Raw genomic sequence first — 20,631 nt, forward strand, 5'->3', positions numbered from 1 at the left:
ATTGCTTGTGTTACATGAACCTTATCAGTATCCCTCAAGGACACTGAATCATCTGAATAGTTATGTTGTCACCAAGAGGACAGAAATCTCAAGCAAGGGAATGGGAAATGGCAAATTCTTTAAACAATAACAGAAAGGGTTTCAAAAGCATTTCAAACATTTTTCTATTCCACCTATTCTTTCAAGAAATTTTAAAAGGTCACTGGTTTACTGGGGGTTTTTTGTGAGAAGAATAGTCTTCAAGCTGTCTACTGAATGGCATTCTCTGCCTTCTGCTTTCTAAAATTTCTTACTCGATTTCCCACCATAGAAGTGTAATGCACCTTTCCCATTTGTTCTACATAAAAGCTAGGCTTTTGCCCTCCTGGCCAAGATTTGCTCTTTACTTCCTTGATCTTAATCAGAAATCTTATAGACAGGCAACAAACAGATGGAAAAAATAAGTCTGTGGAAACGCAAAAGTGCATTACTTTGAAATATTGCATTCTTGCTCTATAAGTATTGCCAATGGCCTTGCCAGACATATCTGTATGGAGACAATGTGCTTTGGAGAAAGGAACATGAGTTCTTGGATTTTAAACTTCTCTTGACACTGGTGTGTGGCCTTGAGTAATGCTTCACTGGTCCTCAGCTTTTATGTGTCTAAAAGAAGATAACAATGTGTACATGTTCTTACAGGCATATATATGTCTTTATCTGTCCAGGTACTCATGTGGTTCTCATCACGAGTAACATCTCAACACATGTGTACATGGTATTTAAAATATGTAAAGGTCTTTTAATGCTACTTATAAGTTTGCAAGTCCAGTAATTTCTCTGCCCTTAAAAGAATGTTTTCTCCTCAAATCTGGCCAAGCAATTGCATGTCATTAAAAATAAACTTTTTGAAAGCCTACAATCAATAGAAAAAGAAATCAATTATATGTTCATAAAAAAAAAATCCAAGAAAAACAATTTTACAAACAAACATTCCACTGTAGAGGTCACAGTTCTGTTAATGCCCTGAAACTGTCTGGAAACTCATTGTGAACAGTCTAACAATTTCACTGCCAAAGCTGAGAAATATTCAAGAAGAGGCAAAGGCTATGCAAAGCAATTAGCACATAAATATTTTTTAAAATAATGTGAAGACTTTTCAAATGATCCTTCTGAAAAATAGATATGAAATCTGTTTTTGGTTTGGTTTGGTTTGAATAGTGACACAGGACTGTAAATTCTAATACAGGACAATACATAATGAATATGCAAACAGGTCTGCAGTTACCCACTGTACACATGCACTGCACACAGATTTATGGTTTTTAATTCAGCCCTCTGTTTTGCTCTTCTGTTAGCACAAAAGATGACTGAAATACATTGTCCTCTTTTCTTAATGAGAAGGGTATTCATTGACTCATCTGCTTCAAGTTAAACACGTGTATATGCATCGGCAGGATTGGGAACTAATCATCCTAGGACCGGGTCACATGTAAAGCTTGAATTCTAACAAGGGTTTGGTAGCTTTCGATCAGGCTGAGAAAGGGATATTTCAACTCATGTATGTTTGCTCATGAAGGGGTTTTTATGCAGTTTATCAGCTGTCACCTGAAACTGTGAGTCTTACCTCTGCTGTTATCCCTTCCTTCTTTTGCATCTTTCCTATCTTTTTTCTCTCCAAGGCAAGTTGAATTTTGTCACTGGCCAAATTGCTTCGAAACTTACAAAATTTTGGCCAAAATTTAAACAGAAGAGCAAAAATACTCGTCTGTGCAGGAAGAAAAGAAAGTTAGTTTTGACCATATTAAGAAAACAGTTTACTGTAAAATAAAATGTAATTTACCATGAGAATGAAATAACTGTTTCTTTTTTGAACACACAGCCTTGTTCCTCCCACATACTCTGTCCTGACATTTCAGCCCAGCTTTGCTCAGCACATGCTTTTCATCAGTGTGTTTATTACTGGTGAGAAGTCTTCCTAAAACACAGTTAAAAGGCCCTTTCTTTTTTTATGTTTCCCTAAACAATTGTTTGCATTAATGAAAACATCCATCATTTTTTACAAGTATTCTTGATAAAATATACACCAGTAGAATTGCTTTTGCACCACTGTTCTGCTCAACTATTTCAAATATTCAGTTCATTAGGGAGATGGCTTTTTCCCTCCTTAAGAGAAAGGAAATACTTCTTTTGCCTCTGGAAAGGCTCTTAAACCACATTACAGATCTATGAGCAAATCTTGGATAATTTTTAAATGATATAATCTCTCACAGGGTCTTTTTTTGAACTAGAATAAGAAAAACAATTTTAGAAAAGCAAACAGAGGGGCTCAGTGAATTCTGTTGCTGCACGTACTAAGGCTCACATTTTTCAATTTATTTAGATGTTTAATTCTCATTGAGAAACTTGGCTTCAAAGCTGCCGAGCGTGCTCAGCATCTCACTGCTTCTGGCTCAACAGACTTGAAAGTGACATGTGAGTCACTGTCAGGTTCCAGTCACAGCTTTTCGGCCAAGTTCTTCCTTTGGTATTGTGCCACATTTCTGGAGCTCTCTGGGTTTTAGACAGGCTGAAATGAGACTTCTGTTTCTCTTAAGACCTATATGAACCCTTTTCTCTGACAAATCATTCATCTTTTGTCATCCAAACACTTTATGGACTCACAGCTGATGTTTAAAGGTGTTGGTGGCAATTTTATGGGAAAGGAAAAACAACTAGCTTTCTTGGGCTTAGAAGATAAGACAGAGAAGGCAGTATCAAGGGATAAGAAAATAGTAAGTCTGTAGTAAAGGTTCACAAATTGCTATTCAGTCTGAATAGTACAAAGATCAGAGAGAAAATTATCCTCAGCCATTTAATATACACTTTCTATAATAACGAAGGAAAAAACACTCAGCAAGTTAAGCTGTCTTTGTGCTTTACTCACATCTGCATTTTTCAGAAACATTAACCAAGTGGTAAAAAACAAGCAATTAAGAACATGGACAGAATTCGTTTCTACTGCCAGAATTCCTAACACAGACCTAGGTAACACCTTTCCAGGATCAGTTGGCTGTCAGATTTAGCAGTAAATATCTGAAGCCTCTCTGTCATCTCCACCAAACAGCCTCCATTGAAATATATGACTATAGAGTTCTTCTTTGAGCCTAGGCTTATGTAAGGAGTCCTACTTGTCACATAAGCAACAAAACTGTCCTTAAAATGAGGCACACAGACTCTGGCCAGACCTGTTACTGAGATTCACCCAGCTTCTTACCTGTGCCTCTCTGAAAATATAAGGTCCTAGTTCTTTCCTGTGCTCCAAAATCTTCTTTGCTTGTTCAGCTGGGATGTCAATCTGCAAACCTGGTGGTATGGGTGAATTAATAAAGCAGTTGATAATAGCTGTGATCTTTTTCTGGACTAAGGCATCGGAACAATGAGAATGGCACAAATCCTGAAAGATGAAAAATAGCACTTTCAGTCAATGGAGAGAGAGAATGACACAAGACCCTTTACAGGGCCCCAGTGATCAAAGAGTAATAGTCATACAAAAATAATTATACTATAGATTCCTTCAGAATCTAGGACAAAATTCTTATAGCAAATGTGCATGGTCAAAGCCATAGTTAAGACATGAGTAGGCCTTCTGGTTTGCAAATGCAGATAAATAGCAATCATTGCTTTTAGGTGATAATTTCTACCTGCATGTTCTGACAGAACAGGATAGTTTCTAAGTTTAAATGCATTACTGGCAAATAGGAGGCATTTATGAAAAGAGAAACACACTTACAGGTGTGAAATGCACTGATTTCCACAATGAGCCTGCTATGACTAGGATAGCCATGGTAACTAAAAGACAAAGAAATGCTCTAAAGGCTCCAGCATAAGAGGGGAAATATTTAGAGGGCACAAGGTATTCTAACCAGGAATGCTGGCACAAGGGAGACAATTTCAGCTACCAGTACAATCTTCCATTTATTAAAATCTTCCTGGTTTCATCCTTCATTAAGATTTTCTAGTTTCCCAAAACCTTGAGGTTTGAAATAACTCTGTGCAGAAGAGAATACAAAACCAACCTGAACTTACAAGAGTAAGATCTCAAAGGAACACTGGGGTTTTGTTACTTTAAAATGTGATCCCATTGTTCTTGCAACACATGTTATTACTGTGTTTTGACACTCTGACAATGCTACTGTTGGACTTCCTTCAAACACTTTAAAACACAAACTTTCCCTCCATCCAAAATCATCAAGAAATTTCTATACCACTAGGAGCCTATCACATCTATCGACTAGAGACACAATGAGCACTCTGAAGAATTTTCAGGAAAGGAGCTCTCTAAATGAGGAATCTGCATTTAGTTTTGGTATAGGAGGCTGGATATTTACTTTGCAAAGAAATTAAAAACAGAGATTCTAACCAGAAATGTGGTATGTGAAAGAGCTGGCTTGTTTTATTATGAATACCTTTTAGTTTTGAAAAGGAAAAAAAGAATGATAACAACTACAATAAAGAAAGGCAATACCAAAACATATTCAATATATCCTAAGAATATATTATGGCTTCCTTTGCTCATCTACCATAGAAGAGAAGGCAGAGCTGTAGTCAGAGGGAAGACAAATAAGCCATATGATATGAAGAGAGATGAGACATGAGCATAGAGGAACAGATGGAAATGATCCGCAGAATTATATTTCTTCATTCTTGTTTTTAAAAAGATTTTGGTTTTGGATTGTCCCAAGATGTGCCGCCAGCCTGATGGGTTATGGGGAGCAATGCAGTCATTGACTCCTAAAGGGAGTTCTGCCTAAAGTCTAAACTGATGGCATGATAGGGCTCAGACAATAGAAGTATGCACTGTGCAAAGTGCTGCCCACGCCTTTGGCAATATTCCTCCAGTTCAGCCTGACCCACAACACTCCTACTACTCCAGCCCTTTGCTTCTATAAAGAGCATCAACTGCCAACCATGACAAATCGCATGCATGGAGAAATATGGTCAGATTGTACTTTTTCTTGATAAGAAGACAAATAAAATTAACATAAATGCAGGGGAGGGGGTGGGACAAAAAAATAACGAAGGCTTTCTTCAGAGACCAAATCCACAGAGAAAACAGTCTAATCTACACTCCACATTAATTTGCAGAAAGTTTCCATGTCCTCCATAATGTAGTAATGAAGAGTCACAAAGTTGAAAAAACTTCAAGTATTTTGAACAGGATTTATGTCATGGAACACCAGGTGCCTTCATATCAGGTTTCTAGTCTAAGCTAGTCACTCTGTAACCTAGAGACAGCAGCACCCTCAGAGAGCATTTCAGCTGGTGACTCCTTGCTTGAGGATCAGAGCCTCTGTGAGGAAGAGAGATTGTCCTCTGGAAACAGAGATGCTTCAGCTTCTAAAGCAGACTCCAAATTCAAATTCATAAAATTAACAGTGAAAACACACCCATATGTCTGCAGAGGATCTCCAAGTGCTACTGCAGCATCACTTGTGTTTACTACCTAATTTCTGAGCATGTTAGCTAACCTCATGCTCCCTGCCTGCCATGTGGACACAGGCTATGTTCAGGAGCCCAGGAGAGGTTCTGCACTCTGGTAGCACTTTTGTATCAGGAATATTCCAGAGGCAAATAGAATTAGGAACAAGTAAAAGATCTGTGGTGTCCCCATATTCAATTCAGGGTGCTATCAGGAGGCTGCAGTGTGATTTAAAGGCTCAGTCCAAAGGTTTCCCATTGTGTTTCAACCTACACAGCAGCACTTTCACAAAAGTGCATGTACTTGGGAGAGAGCTGCTACCAGCTGACCTTCTCCATCATGTTTTGCTTTGGTCCCATCCTCAAATGAAGTCAAATGTGACTCTACAAAGTGCAAAGGAGATGGGGCCTGCATAATCCCATTTAACCATACACAGCTATAAAGACAGAATGAACATTTTAATGCTTGCATATTTTCTATTGCTCAACAGATGTATACCAAACTCTGGGCATTAGCTGGTAAGTAGTGTCCCCTTAGAGACTCCAAAGCATGTTACAGTTTTAAGAAGCTTAAAGAAATGTAGGGATAATAAATTTGAGTCAGAAATAGCTACCCTTAAGAAGTGAGGATTTGCATCAAAGCAAAAAACCCAGTTCAAACAGTGAAAGAGGTTTTACTATGAACAACAAATCTATAGATATTCTTGTTAAAATTTTCCTAATATGCAGGAATGGATGCACTTGCTTACGAATCAAGTGCTATTCCCCTTGCTCTGTTTTACCACCATACCTTATACTTTTGCACCTCTTGCCAAAAGAGCACTCCGTTCCCCAGCAGGTCTCCTTTCAGTGACACGAAGAGTTGAAACTGATTTGCTGTCACTGGATCCATCAGCGCTTTGCGGAAAGCAATTATTTCACTAGATGAAGAAACGCACTTATTGTCCACATGCTGTCAAAGAAGAAATAAATGCACCAAATAAATGTTGGTTCAAAAAGCAATAACAGAGGCATTAGTTAGCATAAACTGTCTGATTTTTATCTTTGTGCTGACCCTAACTTTCAGTAGTTTATGAGTTTCTGACATGGGTACAATAAAATGTAGCAAGGTTTCATTTCTTTCTTTCTTTCCTTACTTTTTTCTTTTTTTTTTCCAGTTTCGTTTGGGGAACATTTTTTGGAAGACATGATGGGAGAGGAAATGACTGACAATGATTTAGACCATATGACTCTATACTATAAAGTATGGAAACAGCTATTGTTATTGATTATGGCAACAGGCTACTTTTCTAGAGAACAGTTTTAGTTTTGTGCAAACAAACAACAAAGAAAAAGGAACAGACAAACCACATAGCTTAAAGTTGTAAAATGCTTCTGACAGGGATCTCACCAACAAAATGAGCTTTGAAATGTGTTGCCATGATCACCAACAGAAGCCGGAGAGTTTTCTCTCAGTGGAATAAAGCTACCAATAGTAAAATAGAATCTAAAGTCATTTTAGACAATCAAGACATTTTAGAAATCCTCATGCTGCCAAGCACAAAACAGTAGGCAGCCAGGAAAGGGTGGAGAAAGAAAGATGGCTTATGCAGGGACAGTTTGTTTGAAATGAAGTTCATGCTGGCCTGCCTTCCTGAACAAACAGTTCTTGTGCTGTTGCTGAGGAGCAAGCCAGACACCCCCCCTTGTTATGAGATGGATGAATGAAAACCGTCTTCTAACAGTGGTCTAAAACTCTTGAAGTCCTGGAGGGCTGGAGTACTGTTCAATGGTCAGCATGGGACAGAAACATTTTTAATTGTTGCTGACCATCGTGGAAACCTAACCTCGTCCTGAGATGAAAGGGTTTCTTCATCTTCTCTTAAAAACAGGGGTTACACTTAGTGTCCTGCTGCAGGACACTACCCTCCATGTGAGAGAGAGGGTGGTGACTGTCCAGAGAGTTTGGTTAAAATAAAGTCAGCTCAACTTAGACAGTAGGGTGGATTCTTCTCAGCCCTTCTCCAGTTCTCCAAGCACATTCTATCCCCTGCAACCAGGATTTAGGCAACTTTGGGGAAAAATTATTTCTGGGGCATATTCATGAAGGGAAGAACAAAATGTTGCTCCCATCCCTATACCAATATACAAACACTGCTTATTTTACAGGTCATCAGCCTCAGAGGAGAACATGGAAAATAACCATCTTCCTGACAAACAGACAAAGGGAAAACTCAATTAACAGAACCCACATGCACTTTGGATCCCTTTTGTACTGACGGTTTGCATGGATAATTGCTGACCGGGTCTCCAGTTTGATTTCAACAGACAATAAAAGTTCAGCTGAACAAATGTACACAACTTGTATGTTGGCAATCACAAAAAGTTCACTGCTCTTCAAGAGGAAAAAACTGGCAAACATCTGATGAAATGTATTATTACAAAGGTTTAAGAAGTTTAAATTTGATATTATCTCAGTGCTGTGAGATTAAAATGCAATTCTAAATGAAACAGATACTGTGAGATATGATTAAACCTGCCCACTCTACTGCATACTTCACATTCCCTTTTGTGTCTGCATGTAATCCACTTGCAATAATAAATAAACTACCAGATGCTGGAATGAACAGCTTGTCCCAATAAGTCCACTGCATACAAAATACAGATAAATGTGAATTTAAGGTACAATATCAGTTTGAGGAGGGTTAAGAGTGCTCCAAAGTCTTGGACAAGAGACATGTTTTTTCAATATGGCCTCTCCGGCCAGGAAGGAAGAGAAATTTACCATGAACATCCAGCAGGGAGCTAAATTCAGGAGCAGTCTGAGTAATCAGTCCAATGTAGCCAATCCAATCATGCCTGCTTTTCACAGCATTACATTTGGGCCTTACACTGGCAGCAGGGAAATGGTGAAGGATGTGCAAGGTCCAAATGAAAAAGATAGTGAAATTGTAGACACAAGAGACAGTAAATTTCACTTGCCTTCCACATCCTGGTTGTCTTCTGATGCTTTTTGTATGAAAGATCTTCAGTTATGCCGCTTATCTACGGTTGAAGAAAATATTGTCATTGTATTTTTTAACTCTTCTTGTTTCTTGTTCAATCCTCTAGTGATTGAGACCACAGTGGTAGAACAGTTTATGTCTTTGTATAGATTTTATGCCTGAAACTTGTTGTGGACCCACACTGAATGCCATCCCTTCTTCAGCTATAAATGAGCACCTCCTCATTAAGACTGGGGAGTTCAAGAAGAAAAGAGGTGATAGCAGGCAAACTGTGCACTTGCACTGATTTGCTTTACTCATAATGTTCTGAGGGACCACTTATATTAGGAACACATTTTGAGCTTGCTTTTTTCAAATATGAAAAGTTTTTATTTCCTTTAGACATCTGTATCAGAAATGATACAGATCATTCATCCTGCAGTTTCTTTGTAGCAAAAATACACCTCAAATCAAGGGCAAGTTTTCTGAATAAGGACTACATAGCATGCCCACAGTGTTTGGTCACTGTGAAATATGAAGCCATGTGGAGAATGTCATCTGGTTTCATTTCTTCTAAAATACTTTCTTCAAAGGACCTTTTCATCCTCTGAATTTGCAATAAGAAAGAGAAAGGAGCTGTCAGACATAAATGGAGGTAGGAAAAGACTAAAAACTCATTAGAAATATGTATTTCCTGTAAACTGTTGAATACAGTATTTTCCAAACAACTTAGGCTACTCTTCCTGCCACCACAGAGCAGCAGGTGCAAAAAGAGACAGGAATTAGCTTCCAGTCCTGGAAGCAGCTTAGTCTTATTGCATGGTTCTTGTGCCAGGCCTTGTCAAGGAGGCAGAGGTCAGCTAAAAAGGGCAGAGGGTTAGGAAATTTTGATTTAGTTAACATAATCATTATTAAAATTACAGTTTTTCTTATCAGAACCTATACTTTTCACATTGCTTAGTGCTCTAAGGAAAGGATCCAGCTCATATGCACTACTGACAACACTTCTGACAGCTTTCTTGATGTTAAAAAGATGACAAAAACAATTTTTATGGATTAATGCAGTTGCATATGTGTCTGTTTGATGGAATTGTGAAGTTTCTTCCTGCTACAACATTTGCATGTCAGAGGTGTTGTGGAAGTGCAAAACACAAGTTTCTTTCCCTCTGTCACTGGCAGGGTGATCTCCTTACATGGGTCCTAGCCACAGAGGCACTCATAAAAGGCAGATATGAGCTCTGCCCATTCCCCAATCTTTCTTATGAGCCAGCAGGAGTGAAAGGCTCCTCACTCCCAGTTGTCTGGCAACTTTCTGAAGTATCCGATTGGAACAAGGCTTGTAGCAGTTAACCTCCCCACTCAGCAGAATTTCACAAATCCTGAAGTCATTTCTGCAGGCACTGCAGCTCCAGATGGAGAATGCAGACAGCATATGAGAAAGAATACAGCATGGGAAGCCCACTCATTTGCTTGTGTTCTGGTCCCCTTGGGCAAATCCTTTACACAAAGCATCATTTCTTCAGTGTGCAACTATATGGCTAGAGTAAAATGGCATATGGAGAGTGCAGTGCTACAGCAAAGATTAGCTTACTCTCCTGGCAGCTTGGCTGGCAGCAGAGCTAACACCAGCTCCTTCAGATTTAGGACCTAAGAATAATACTGTCAGCTAAACTAAGCCTTCCGAGGAACTGCCTTCCCAATTATCAAGCTAAATGCTTCAACCTGTACATGCTACACCATCTCTTTCAATGTAAACTGAAAATCAGTTGTGGGCTGCTTTTCCTCGGAACCTTTTTATCCCAATGATAAATTATGAGCCAAACAAAAAACAATGCCTGGATGTGTTGCCGTTGTTAAAAAATTACCTTTGCTTGTCCCTCTGCCCCATGCTGTTCATCTGCCAGGAACAATGGCAGCCATTGTTTTTCTAATCTCTTCTGGACACATTGCTGAACTTCTAGCAGAGCTGCTGCCGAAAGTTGATCACGAAGGATTTGTCTCCATCCTCCACCTGAATGAATTATCTAAGCAATCCAAATACAATAACACATGACATAAACTTTTGTGTATACCAAAAGTCCTTTATCTCTCTACGTCCTTGATTTAGCAAAGCATGAGCTTAACTGTAAGCAAAGCATTTAATGCATGCTTACCCAAGGCTCACATGTACTTTTCATAAAAGGGAACGGATTACATTTGTCCCTACCTATAATAGGATACAGACTCTGGCAAATAATACCCCAGCTTGACCAAGTAAATTGCCTAAGTATCAAGATATATCAGAGTACGACAGCTCAGACTTGCTGTCTGTGGCTTTACTGACATACTAAAATAGAAAGCTGGAACAAGTCACTGTGCCTGAAAGCCATTTTTTACACTTTTTCTGCGCTGTGTTGTGCATGCTCTGGCCATGGCCTCAGATCAGGGTTTAAGAGAGATGTTCTGTAAGAGGCAGGGAGGAAGAGCCTGAACAGGAAGGAAGGGACCCTCACAACCAGAACAGAAACAGATTTCTGGCCAAACATATAGGTACGAATTGAGGAGATAGCTTGGGGAAAAGATGGACCAAACCCTCTTATGGGTTCTTTATGAATGGTTATGTAACTGGTACCTTTTCTTGTTGTTCTCTGGTGGCTGGGCTGTTTGGTCCAAAGAAGTACTTTTTGTTTAAGTACTTGTTTTTAATGTCCTTAGATTTTTCCTTCCTTTTTTCTTTATCCTTGTGGAGCGTCTTTCTGAACTGTTCAATATCTAACCAGCACATGAGATCCATGCTACAAACAAATTTAAACAGAATGTTATTTCAATATTGAGTTAATTTCATCAACATTCTAGGGATTTATTAGTTTAACCACAAGCCACCAAAATATTCAAGACCTAAATACCAGGTCAAATTGGGCTGAAATTTTATGTCATTGATTCTTTGCTCATACCATCTGGTGAGATCATGGCACTTGCTGAACAGACAGATCAAACACACATCTTAGGGACCTCATTAGGGTCCCTTCTGGTCTACCCTGGGAGGAGCAACCTCCTCAATATGCCACTGCTAAATTGAGCAGGAACTGTGTACCAGAGCCATAGTGCAGAGAGAATGCAAAATGAAAGAGATGAGAATTTGAATCAGTACTGAGGCTGAGAGCCACTGAGAGATGAGTTGATGCCTCCTGTTCTGCCTCCTTGTCATATTGCCTGAGAAAGGACCAGGGATGACAACTGGGAACATCAGCTCCAGAAATCACTTTCTTCCTACCCCGTGTGAACTGCTAGAGTTTAAGTCAGTCTGCAGCCAAGCAGACAAAAACAATTTATGGTAAAATTTGTTTCTAGGGATTTTTGTGGGCTGCTTTTTCATAAATTACCAAATCATTATTCATAGTCAGTGACAAATAATCTCCATAAGCAATTCTCAATCTATATATTGTTCATAATGTTTGCATGCATACTATAAATCTAAGTTTGTTTTCATAGAAACATACCATGGTTTTGCTCTTTAAATCTGAGGACAGAATAACTGATATACCTACAATTATGGTTTAATTTATATGACTGTTTTCTGACAGTATCTTATAAACTGAAGTTTTGTGAGCATTTTAATGAGGACATTCACTCTATTTGCAGTAGGAAATATGAAACATTAAATTCAGACAAATCCATTTCACTTTTCCTTTTTCAATGCTTTTCTTCAAAGCATTAATCTGTGAGTAAAACTTTCAAAAGCATCTGAATGATTTAAGAACAGATGTTTCCCTTTCAAAAGTATTTTGAGACCCTTACAGATCTAAGTTCTATTGAGACCGAAACTCTTCCGTTTGCTACTTCATCACAACATGAATAAGTTCACCCAAATGCTGTGATTTATGAAGTAACTCCTTGGCATCTACCTATGACAACCAATCAAATATGTGCATCTTATTTAAAAAGCAAAATGTAAAATCTGAGAGTGTGTCAGTTGAACTGTTTACCATGGTGCCTTATCCTGACATGGTGCAGTTTTCCCTTTCAGCAGATCAGGAGCACATGCATAGTCAATTAGCCTGGAGAGACTAACAAGTGGTAACTCACTAAACCAAAGTAACACAAATTGTCCTGCAGTTGTGTGAATGTATCCTATATATTTAATGAAGTATTAGTTAATGGAACTTTGTTTAGTTTCTTATCAGAATTTGTGCCCAAGTACTCAGCAGCCTTTCCTTCCTGAAACTTGGATCACTTACAATTGGACAGTATCAGAACCATAAATGTTGATGAAGAGGCAAATCATAGAATCATAGAATGAATCAGGTTGGAAAAGACCTCAAAGATCATCAAGTCGAACCCTACTGTGGTTACTAGACCATGACACTAAGTGCCACATCCAGTCTCATCTTGAAAACCTCCACGGATGGTGAATCCACCACCTCCCTGGGCAGCCCATTCCAATGCCTGATCACTCTCTCCATAAAAAAACCTAAACCTCCCCTGGCAGAGCTTGAGTCTGTGCCTTCTTGTCATAGTGCTGGTTGCCCGTGAGAAGAGACCAACCCCCACCTGACTACAACCTCCTTTCAGGGAGTTGGAGAGGGTGATAATACCCCAGCTCCTCTTGAATGTTTGTTGTTTTTTTCTGAAATTTTCTAGACTGCATTAGTTCTAGGACCCCTTCAGCTTTTAGTACCACTAAGCATCTTCACTATATCCTGCCAGCTCTAAAACACTGTTGTAGGACTTCTTTAAATGTTTGTGTTCATTATGAATTTTTACAAAAGAAAATTTCCCAAGAAATTAAATATTTCTCTGCCTAGCTCCACCACTTAAGATGGGACTTGTCTGTGATTAACAGAGAGGCAGGAAGAAGCAATTTAGTCTACCTGTCCAGGACTCCATCTTAGCCAGTGAACTGTTATCTGGTGATTCCTACCATTTCCCCAGTTAGAGAGGAACTCAGGACCAGTGGTATTCAAAGTGGGGTGTGTGCACCCCAGGAGGTGTGCAAGACCACTTGTTGAGGGGCAGTAAGAAAATATTATCACTTCAGCAGCACAAAAATTAAACACACGTGTATTGAGGGTGCATGCTCAAATGTTTTTCACTGATGATGTGTGTGACCAAAAAAGTTTGGAGACAACTGGTCTAGACAACTAACTCAAAAGACACTTGACTATAGGCACCCACAGCATAACAATATCCACCTGAACTCATTACCTGCAGCCTCTTTGTAGTCAGTGAGAAGAAATAGCCATCTTAGGAATGATCCCTCCAAACTGATTTTAGATGCTACCTTCAGAATTAAAAGAATTGCACCCAGAAGTGTGTATTTCTCTCTCTGACTACAAAGGGAACCTATGATGATAAGCAGAAGTGATGACATTGAGTCTTGTCCAGAGGAGTTCTGTGCCAGATGCCCATCTCTGGACACTTTTGAAAAAGCTGATCAATATCCAATCTAAAATTATAGCAGTGCTTGACTAGAAGCAATAGGCAATATGCAAAGCTCACAGGAAGTGACAATTTACAGGCAAAAAAAAACCCCAAAATGACTCTCATTTACTTCTGCTAGAAGTTCTGATTAGATCTTAATTTTTAAACAAACGGGCTCACTTTTTTAAAAACTCTACCTAAACTGTATCTGCTACAGAAGTGTTGTTGCTCTCAGACTGTGAGAATAATGTGTCTGTCTTCTATTTGTACACTTTTACAATATTCAGCTTTAATTTTAAAAACGTACTAAATTGAATCTATACTAAAAAAAGGGAATTTTTTACTCATTATAGGCTAATTGCTCTGCTCAGGGGATTGCCACTAATCAAAGTAGAAACTGAAAGCAGAACTGCAATATAAACATGTTATGACAGGAGAATTTTTACCCCCAAAATGTTAAGACAATTCAGTTGTCTGAACAATGTGCATGTGTACTTCATAAATATGCAAGTGCATTTTAAAAAAATACTAGAATCTGTGAACATTTAGATAGCCAAGGTCCCCAGCAAAGATTTCTTCTGAACTTAGAAATGGGTAAAATAAAAATCACAAAGAGACATACCCAGCAGAGTGCTCAGTAAGAAAAGCCCAGAACAGTTCTAACTTCTCTTTGTCATGGATCAGGTTAGATAGATTAGGACCCGACGGTTCTTTGGGAACTTCTTTGAGAGCATCAGGCCGGGATAGCAGACCAGTGTCAGCAACAGTACTCTGAGGGAAGAAATTATTTCACTTGCATAACTGCTTTTTTTATCTCTATATTTTTGCTCAGTCTAATAATCCTTGAATTAGATAATCTGTCTCTGTAAAACAGCTTTTCAGTTGCTGAGAAAATAAATTGAGTTAAGGCTCCGGCTCTTAGGCAGCTTTTCTTTTATGTTTGCTTTAAACATACCAGTGTGTGCAGGTTCCATAATCAAATAAACCAATATTCATACCTATAATTTACTTGAAATTGAGGTATTTACTCAAGGGCCCAAAATACATTCCACAGACTTTAGTGGAAACTGTCTCATTGACTCCAATCATACAATGATTTGATGTTGATGTAACTGACAGAAGACCAGTTTATCTAATTCACACAATGGCTGTCAATCAGTCCCCAAAATGAATGGTAGGAATCAGACTATTTGCTTCTCCAAACTGGCATGTGGTGAGTCTTTCACTGCTGATACTCAAAGTGTTAACCCTCTCTGAAAGAAAAAGGGTTTGTTTTTGCTAGTAGGTACTTGTCTTACCTCATCCTTCTTGGAACTACTCTCTTGATGCAAAGCCTGGAGCTTTCTAAAGTACACGGAGTCCAGCTGTTGAGTTTCTTCCACCAACTCCACCTAATAAAAATAATATCTTATATCATCCCTACAGTACACATTATAGGAAGTTGGAGAGCTGGATGGGCACTTTGCCAGTGACAGTAGATTGAAAATAATACATTTGCTAGTAATGAGACTTATGTTTAGAAGACAGTAGAAGTCACATTCTTGTGACAAACAATTCCATTAAAAGCTCTGGTAGAACAAAATTTTCCTGTCTGTCTAGGATCAGATGTAGATTTCTACAGAACACTAAATAACCTAACTATATTTCTAAGAAAAGAAATTTGTATTAAAAAAATTACTCAATTATACTGTCTGTGTCATATATTGTGTAGATTGTGTATGTATTATGTTGTGTGCGTTGTGTCAGACTTACCTGACTGCCTATACCAGCAAATTGCATGTCAAAGTGCCACTGAGAAGGAGCAAAAGTTCTTAAAACTTTGACTCTCGATGGGAAATGTCAAAAAGATAGTGTCACAGATTTCCAGAAATGGAAATTTAAGATGAGAAAGATGTTATATTATCTAAACAGTGAAGGTGAAGGCTTTCAGACTTTAGTATCATCCCTTTCCTTAGTTTTATACCAGGAAATGCCTTAAGATAATAAATTGTACATGACTGGGACTCATGAAGTATTGGCATTTTTAAACTTAATTAGAAACCTTATGTATATAACTAGCACAGCTCTTCATGTTATGTGCAAACAATCAGTAACTGCACAAGGGATAGTTTGGCGACTTTCTTGGCTGACTAAATCATTCAAATGCAGAATTTAGGATGTTTAACAAAATTGAGCCAATGCCTTATACCGATTAGCATGCCCATGACAAAGGTTAGAAAGCTGTGGTCTTATTACACAAGAGTTTATGTGCAAGAGAGAGAATAGAGTGTTTAGATTAATATTCATTACACTCTCATCTAAATGTGAATCCCACATTAATCACTGTGTTATCTAACTCTTACAGTGTTGAAAAGTGCTTTGGGGTAGTCTTTCCCTTAAAAGAAAACAGTTTAAAAGTAAATAGTAAAATAATTCAGAACATTTTTCATGAAGTTCAAACAGAAAGCAGATAGAGGCAGGATGAGAGTCAACAATAAAAAGGAATGCTCCTGTCTTCAGGTTTTGTTTTAAGAAAAAATGTAGATACATGTACTAACCATGTCCCAAATAAACAATTTTGGACTCACCTAATTCTTGATAAAATATCTTGTTTCATTATGGGCCAAATATATCCTGCTATATGGTAGAACAAAGGGGAAGAGTAGAGCCAGGAACCGAACAAAATACAAAGCAGACCTTGTCTTTCTGCTGGGAAGGAGTGTGCCTGAGTATCAGCCTGCGCCTACTACAAAGAGATCTAGTGCCTCCTAGAACAGGTCGTTTTATGTCTGTGTCTTATAACTCTTCACAAACACATGTATTGTGCAGTTGAAAAGATTTTGTTCTGATTTTTGTGCGCTGATTAAGATGTTTGTATTATTAGAGCACTGAGGAGTCTGCGTGTAACTGCACTTGCAAAGCAACACATCGTCTAAACTTAAAGGGCAATAGATTATCCCTCTGTTAACTCAATGAAGTGTAAACTGCCACACTTATTAGCTTAAAGGAAAAATACATCTTTTCAGCTCTTACTTTGGTGGAATCCATCCATTGCTAGAAGCAGTGAAAACACTGCATTCAGAGAGAGCTCAAAAGCAGAGTCCTTTTTATACAAAATTATGTATAACAGTACTCGGCTGAGCCAATGACTTGACTATGAGGATCAGCAACAGACACTGGACAACTCATATTGATAATACACATGGCAAATATGCATTTACAAAAGACTACAATTAGTCTGATAGAAAATAAGTAAAATTCCAGATTCATGAAAGTATCGATCAATTACACACTGCTCTGCAGATCATAAAGAATTATAGCCAAAATAGCTTAGAAAAAAATATGTATCTGAAAGATTAGAAAAGATGCTGAAAAGTGAAGAAAATATTTTGCAGACGTGTTTGGAATAGTGTATTTCATTTTAGTTAGTTTTTTTCAGTGTTTAAACTTCCAAAGTTTCTAAAAGAAATTATCTTATCACAGATGAGAGGGAAAGCCCCCTTGTGAATTAATTAGAAGGTAGAAAATCAAAACCTAAGAAATAAATAACTTTCATTACGGGGTGGGGTTCTTACTGGAGTCTCACAGGGATCTGCACTGAGGTTGTTTTTTTAATATTCAGGAACTATCTGGAAAAGGAGGTGAGTGATGAGACAACAAAGTTTGCAAAATGATTCCACAGAGCAAAAAAAATTAAATTGACTGTGAAAAGCTGCAGGATTTCAGGACACTTCAGCATCTGCGTGATAAAAGGGCAGCTGAATTCAATGATAATAAACATTAAGTCATTCCACTGAGCTCCAAATTATGGCTTTCCATTAGTTGTTATTACTTGGGAAGGAGATCTTGGAATCACTGCAGATGGATATTAGCTTACATTTTGCACATCCACTCAAAGTTCACCAGGAGTCAAAAGACAATTAGAATCATAGGAACAATTAGGAAAGGAACAAAGAGCAAAACAGAAAACATGATTCTGCCACTGGATAATCCTTAGTGCATCCAGACCTTGAGTACTGCTTGCATCTTATCAAAAGAATATAAAGTAACACATACAGGTGGGGTGATAAATGTAACAAAGGTATGGAATTCCCTCTGTAAGAGGTGAGATCAGTCTAGGATTCTTGAGTTTCAAGGAGATGTAACCGAAGTGGGATACAACAGAAACTTGTAAAATCATAACAACATTGAGAATATGACAAGGTAACAATTGTTCACTTGTTTCTTATGACATACAAAACTAGGGCACCAGGTGAAATTATCAGGGAGGGGTTTGCAAACAAACCAAGATAAGCACTTTTTTCTCCTATTGCATGACTAAACCATGGAACCCACTTCTACAGTGGGGCCAAAGATATAAAATCACTCAAGACACATTTACATAAACCCAGGAGGGACAAAAGAATGCATGATACAGTACCAAAAATACGATGTACATAAAACTTCTGCGGACAGATTTCAAAATGTTTGGCAGGGGGCAATGAGGGCATGTTCTCAATACAAACTGACAGAAGTATCAGTAGTAAGTGATGATACTTCCTGTAAGTTGGAGAAAAACAGGAACAAGAACTAACTTCCTCCCCTCCAACTCTTGATTCCCCATTGTAAGTTTCTCCTTTCATGTCCAAGAGAGAGATGTTCAAGACTTGAATTAGAATCATAGAATGTCCTGGTTGGAAGGGACCCACAAGGAACATCAAAGCTCAACTCCTGGCCCTACACAGGACCACCCCAAGAATGACACCATGTGCCTGAGAGCGTCATCCAAACATTTATTGAGCTTTGTCAGGCTTGGTGCTGTGACCACTTCCCTAAGGAGCCTGTTCCAGTGACTGACCACCCACTGGCTGGAGAATCCTTTCCTAATATCCAACTAAATCTCCCCCAACACAGCTTCATGCCATTCCCTTGGGTCCTGTCACTAGTCACCAGAGAGGAGATCAGTGCCTGTTCCTCTGCTTCCCCTCATGGGGAAGCTGTAGATCATGATGAGGTCTCCCCTCAGTCTTCTCCAGGCTGAGCAGTCCTCAGTCACTCCTCATATGGCTTCCCCTCTAGTCCCTTCGTATCTTTATAGCTCTCCTTTGGATGTTTTATAATAGCTTTATATCTTTCTTATATTGTGGCTCCCAAAAGGAGTTTGAGCTACAGCTGCTAACTTGTAGATAAGTGTACAAACAGAGAGCCACAGCATCCACCACTGTCACCACCATTTCTTGTTCTTATTTGTCAAAGGCACAGTCAGGACTGCAGCTATCTCCTCTGCATGAACATGCTCAATTCAAGCCTTAAGAGCTTTCTGAGATCAGAACTGAGTACACTTCTAAGCTACCTACTTCAGGAGGCCTGCAAAGCACAGTTGGCCCTTACACATCAGAGCAGTGATCTGAAAAGTGTTTGGGGCAAATAGAGCTGGATTACCATATCACATTTCTTCTTATGCTAAGCAGTAGCAGGACTTCAATTCTGTGATTTTTGATACAGTTAATAGAGACTTACTACCATTGCACTCACACTCTAGAAACACAGCTTACTTTGTGCTTATCGTTAAAAATATAGAGTGCTTGTGGGCAATCCATCATAAGAAAATTGTTTCTGATCAATCATAAGATTGCAGAAACATGACACCTCCTGAGTGCAAAGAGAAATTTTACCATAGCAAGATGCATTCCTCCCTAATTCACAGGCCAAGGAGTCTATAAAGCCCACACCTTCCTTTCAGATGAGAAGTCTGCTCTGCACAAGAAGCTCAGCCTACTCCACATATCAGCATAGGAAGGAGTGGGTAAGCAAAACATCTTGTAATACTTCTCCCTTCCTGACTATAAATATAACAGGGTTGCATATGGAGGCTCTTGTGATTTTCTTCCCTAACATAAGAGTCATCCAGATTTGCTACCTTTCCATATGCATCTTTGTCTGCTTCCACCATCTTCATCCATGATTCTAGCAGAATAGAGAGGATGTGTTCTTCTGCTGGGTCAAAAAGGTCCTCAAAAGCTGGGTCAATTTTCCCATAAATCATGTTTTTCTTGGTCTGATGAAGTCCAATGTCCATACTGGCAGATGGGGCAATGTAAATTGCATAAAGGAACTACAATAAAACAGAAGAAAGCTGTTTCTTAGCCATCATCCATTCCAATGGTCACAACTGCTGAAGGAGAGAATTAGTGCACATTTGTCCCTCACTGCCCTGCTGTATATTCTGAACATATATCTAATTACAACTACTTTGTCCAAAATTCAGTTATTGCCATGACCAACCTCCCTGAAATTTTTACTCCTGCTTGTTAAAATGGTTAGATGACAAAATAATCCTTAATGCAATTCTTGGAAATATTTAGCTGATTCTTAAATTCAATTAACTGCAATTATTACAGCAATAGCACTCTTCATGAAGTCACATTGTTGTTTTGCACAATATGTGCTGGGCCAACTAGCGAAGACCTCTTACTTATGAATAGATGGGAATTTGTAAATTTAAGGTTAAAATTAATGAAGAAGTATACAATTTCATTCTGTGTGGAGATTCTCTTAAAGAGTTTTTTAATGAGACTCCATCACAGTACAAGATTCATGCAGGAGATGCCACTACACAACACAGGTGTAAATCCTTACCAAAGAGAGGATTATAACATGCTTTTATATCTGAAACATACAGAGTTTGCAATTCAACATGTACAAAGAGAAGAAAACTGAACCTGGAGAATGTTTACTTCTCCCTAGCAGCTCATTCTTGAAGGATATTATGTATTTCAGTATTTTTTCCAAATAGTCCTCTAAGTAAAATTCTAGTTTTCTAAATGTTTCAGAAATTGCTATGAAAATGAACATTGAAAACTCAGAGAAAAAT

At 38.5% G+C, this 20,631-nt stretch overlaps 1 protein-coding gene across 1 annotated transcript in view; it reads right to left on the reverse strand.

Annotated features, from left to right (window-relative positions):
- Positions 1–1,603: 1,603 nt before the first annotated feature.
- Positions 1,604–20,631, reverse strand: part of RGS22 (regulator of G-protein signaling 22) — a gene marked incomplete at both ends in the record, with an annotated part of 34,891 nt that continues 15,863 nt past the window's right edge. Inside the window, 9 exons of the mRNA XM_009071890.1 lie at positions 1,604–1,744; positions 3,233–3,412; positions 6,227–6,388; positions 8,398–8,460; positions 10,265–10,423; positions 11,011–11,173; positions 14,422–14,570; positions 15,098–15,190; positions 19,678–19,872. Of these exons, the coding sequence (XP_009070138.1) occupies positions 1,604–1,744; positions 3,233–3,412; positions 6,227–6,388; positions 8,398–8,460; positions 10,265–10,423; positions 11,011–11,173; positions 14,422–14,570; positions 15,098–15,190; positions 19,678–19,872 (1,305 nt within the window). The remainder of the gene's footprint in view (positions 1,745–3,232; positions 3,413–6,226; positions 6,389–8,397; positions 8,461–10,264; positions 10,424–11,010; positions 11,174–14,421; positions 14,571–15,097; positions 15,191–19,677; positions 19,873–20,631) is intronic.

Source organism: Acanthisitta chloris, unplaced genomic scaffold (assembly GCF_000695815.1).
Source record: "Acanthisitta chloris isolate BGI_N310 unplaced genomic scaffold, ASM69581v1 scaffold25893, whole genome shotgun sequence".
NCBI lineage: Eukaryota > Metazoa > Chordata > Aves > Passeriformes > Acanthisittidae > Acanthisitta > Acanthisitta chloris.